Raw genomic sequence first — 4,490 nt, 5'->3', positions numbered from 1 at the left:
GTCATCCTATAAAGCAACCATCATCTACCCCAACCATTTTTGTAACCACCATAAGGACAACCAAATTTGGAACCACTTGAAACATCTAGTAATAGTAAGACTGGAGGACCAAGTCCAAGTCTCATTACATACAAAACAGAGACCTGATAACAAAATGTCAGCTGCTAAATAAAAGTATACATTTACAAAATAGATCCTTAAGCTTTTAGTGTTTTAATTGTTTTGTTTTTTAACCTTTTTAATTGTCTTCTTTCATATTATAGTTTTAAATTCTTTGTTTCATATGATTTTAGTTTAAGCATTTCAAGTTTTTAACTTTATATATTATAATTCAAGTTTTAACTATACACGACACATATCTTATAATAACTAGAGGGGTTTCATGCGCGTTGCGCGTGGCGGAAGGTGTTCATTTTGTAAGACAAATAATGAAGCGCATTGCTTGAATTAGTTTCCATAGTAAAGTACATTGCTATTCTGTGTAATTCGCCATCAATCAGATGAGTAGAAATGCAAAAATAAATCATGATACTAGAAGAAGTATCAAATCAACAATTTTAATAGTTATTGAGTTGTCCAAAACCATGTTTTAAGTCTTCACGTCTCTATGTACAATCTTTTGAGAGTGTAGGTAAGTTAACCTATTACAAAGCTGAAAACAAAAATTATTGCAATCAAGCGGGTTGTTAAAGGAACTGCTTATTAAATAAATTAACCTGACGCCATTGCAGAACCGTCATCATGGTGGAAGGTGTTGTTTTTGTCTGAAAGTAAAGTACATTGCACCTTTTTGACTTTGAGTCAGTTTTCTACTATTTGCAGCTACTCAGAAACTTCTGCAATAGCTTTGTAATTTCTATTGCTACCAACAACCTTAATCAGAGGGATACATTGTACAAACCATACAATGTAAAATCATGAAATCCACTTACCTGATATTCCCAAGAAATGCCTAAAAATGTTCTAATAAGAATATAAGAATTTAGCAAATTCATAGGACTTGTCATATAAGTTGAAAATACCTCTTACAATTATGTTCATATCTGGATTACACTGTTATAATTAGGCTAATTGTTAATAGTATAATGCTCTAAAAGGAATTAAGAATGAAAGTATGATGGGTCCTATGAACATATTAATAGACAACCACTAATAAAGAGATAGTAGGTCAAGGATATAAGGTTTAAAGTAACATATTGCAATAGGAGAATATCAAAGTAGAATGGTGTAATTAGGTAGAGTTTTAAAGTACATTATCTTAATGAGGAAAAAAATTAGTTGTGTAATGTTTAATTGGGTAATTTTTAATAAAATGGAAATGCAATGCTGAAACTTAATATTTGTTTTACCCAGAAAATTTGTGGTGATTTCAGCAAGAAAAGATTGCAGTTGAAACTTATTACCTTAATACGCTTTAAATTTTGTTTCTGTTGCATCCAAATAATTATAGAAGTTAGTTGCTATTTTTGCATAATAAAAAAAATCATGTTCATTTGCTTTTTCTGTTCTTCTTGTCTCTATAGATCTATACCTGATTACATTTTTTTAGTAAAATACTGATATTATTTTTAATACAAAAAGAATGATTAATAAGGACAAACGAAACAACCTAATCTTTTGAAAGTCATTACTATTCATATCACTCTAATAAAACATATGTTGTCAAGTACAAAGTAAATTGACCCTTAAGTAACCACATCTAGGAACTTCTTTAAAAAAAACACATCTAGGAGCTACTTTTTTAATTATAAAATAAACAAACATCTTTAGAAGAAAATGGTATTTAAAAACCCACCAACAATCCGAACTCCATCTCCCATGACAGAAACCCAACCCACATTGGAAAATTCAATAATACAAACTTAGACAAATTAGATTTTGGAGTCGAAAGATATGAAATTACCAGTGTCGATAACAAAGTGATAACAGACATTGTCTTTCTCAGGATGCTCGATTGTAGTGATCGTGTACTTTTGCATAGGAATGACCTCAAGTGTTGTTGATACTATGTTTTTCTACAAAATCAATAATCTCGTGCGTTTCCTTTATCCTTGTACCTGTCACACCATTAAACCTCATTATCTACCATTTGATCAATATAGTTACAACATTTCATGGATTTGAAAAAGAAAATATCCATACCAAAAAGCAAGTGACGTCAAAATATATATTTTTTTAAATTAGAATTGATATTCATACCCGTGTACTGCTCCACCTTCGCCACTAGTGGGCAGCGGTGGCTGCATCACCATTGTGGTGGTTATGTCGTGGATGCTTGCTCTCTTCCTTTCTTTTCTCAGTGAACTCCATCGGAGGAAATATTTCTGGGCATGGCTGGCTACTTGTATTGGTGTCCTTGTGATCATGCAGTTCCTTGATATGCTCCGCCAATCACCTTTTCCGTACAACTTCAATCCCTTCAGAAAATTCCTATGAACATGTCAAAGTCATGGGTCTATAATTTAAGTGAAGTAGGTAATCACATGACTTGAATAAATCATGATGCAGAAGTTTAAGTTTTAGGTCAAACTATTCCAACTAAATGAATTGAAGTAATGCAATTGAAATTATAATTCATAATTAACTGAAATTAATCATCTGATACGACACTGATGCAATTTCAAGGAAAGACACATTTGACTATGTAAAAGTCAAATTATGTACTCTTTTCTTTTGTTGATACCAATACTATTTGATTAAATGTAAATAGAACTCATGCCTGTATCTTTCATAAATCTAATTAATTCAAGTAAAGATTCAAAACCCATGTGAATAACTGAATACTTATCATAAAAGCACAAACGATGCTAGCAAGAACTCAAGAATCAATGAATCCCGAGAGATTCCAAAAAGATTAAAACCAATTAAATACCTGTGCTCTTCTTGTGTCCAGGAAGTCCCTTTCTTCCTCTCACATTCTCCATGTCTAGACCCCCTTCCTACTGCCCTAAAAGAAATCTGACTTCTTCTCAGCTCCGAATCTAAACTAACAATCGATTCCTTTTCATCATAATTGTCTGTATATTTCGGAAACTCAAAATGACCCGAATCAATTGCATTTAAATCGTGCAATAGCTTCTTGAAGTGAATCTTCACCTGCTATCACATCCCACCGTATAATATTCTACGGAACATCCACCAAAGCCCTCTCAAAAAGCTAATCGACATTAATCAAAAAAACGAAACAAAATAGGTTTTTTTGGGTGTAGGATATCGAGAGAGCACAGATCGAACCCAATAAATACCCTAAATATACATACCTGAAGTCTTTTTGTAACGGGTGTAAACATAAGCAAGCAAAAGCAGATGTCGACGATTGAAAATGGGGAAGAACTTTCATCTAGGATGTCGTCGGCGGAAAAAAGCGGAAACAGACGACCAAAAATCGAATAGTTGTTGAAGCGACGATACTCGACGAATTCTGGTGTCTTGAACGACAGAAGAACGCCACGCATACATTGGCATAGAGAGATTCAGTGAAGGACGGTGTAGTACGACAAAGAGGAAGCAGAATGAAGTTAAGTTGAAAAATTTACCTGGAGCTTGACAGTGATGAAGGGTGAAATCGATGTTCAGGGGGGAGTGGGAAGTGGTGGAAGCGGTGAGAGAAAAACGTGTGCCCGAATTGAGTCAGTGATGGAAGATTCGAGCCGTAGCATCATAGTAGTTTACGCTGACATAATCAGCGGTGAGGAAGCGGCCTCCGACTGGTATTCCTTCCGATGGATTGAACACGACACACACACAAGTAACCTTTTGCTTCTTTTTTCCTGTATTAATCTTTGATCTGTTATTTGAGTCGATGTAAGAATTTAGGGGAAGGAAAGAGGATTATTTCTACAAACCGACAGGAATTCGAGGACGACTCTCACAGAGCAAGAATACCTGGTTGTTTTACATTGAAGAAGAAGATGAAGCAGTGATTATCGGTGCAAATCGGAGAAGCTTTAAGAAAAATTACACAAATTTGAACCTGATTGGGCCAAAAAACGATGAAGAAAGGTAAAGCAACATGTGTACACAAACAATAGATATAAAGACATAAAATGCCCGCTGCAAAGAACAAACATAAAATAGGCGGAAATGAAGGGACAAAACAGTAAATCGGAAAAAGAAATGGATCAAAAATGGCAAAAAGCACTAAGTTTACTGTAGCTAAGGGCCAAGAATTTTAATATATATATATATATATATATATATATATATATATATATATATATATATATAACTTTATATATTATAATTCAAGTTTTAACTATTGACGACACATATCTTATAATAATTTAAATTAATATTAGAAGATAAATATTATCTTTTAAATCATGAATTATTATTGAAACAACATTCAATTTATATTTTTTGTATTTTTGTTTTGTGTTTTTATATTTCACATTGGTAAATATATCATGGATTTAATAATGATAAAAAGTCCAAGATATGAAAACTATATGTTCTTTAATTGTTTGCCATTATTTTAAATTGAAATTAAA

General features: G+C 32.7%; 1 protein-coding gene across 1 annotated transcript; it reads right to left on the bottom strand.

Moving 5' to 3' along the window:
• Window positions 1-1,608: 1,608 nt before the first annotated feature.
• On the bottom strand, window positions 1,609-3,455 carry LOC145064090 (transcription factor SRM1-like). Its single transcript, XM_079011606.1, has 4 exons — window positions 3,261-3,455; window positions 2,873-3,096; window positions 2,200-2,430; window positions 1,609-2,057 (listed from the first exon to the last, which is right to left on the bottom strand). Exons 1-4 carry the CDS (start codon window positions 3,453-3,455, stop codon window positions 2,024-2,026), a joined length of 684 nt encoding a protein of 227 aa, XP_078867732.1. The 3' UTR covers window positions 1,609-2,023.
• Window positions 3,456-4,490: the final 1,035 nt, after the last annotated feature.

Source organism: Lactuca serriola, chromosome 7 (assembly GCF_051521515.1).
Source record: "Lactuca serriola cultivar US96UC23 chromosome 7, Lser_US96UC23_V15, whole genome shotgun sequence".
Taxonomy (NCBI): Eukaryota; Viridiplantae; Streptophyta; class Magnoliopsida; order Asterales; family Asteraceae; genus Lactuca; species Lactuca serriola.
The sequence above is the reverse complement of the archived record's forward strand: the minus strand, read 5'-3'. Positions and strand labels throughout refer to the sequence as shown.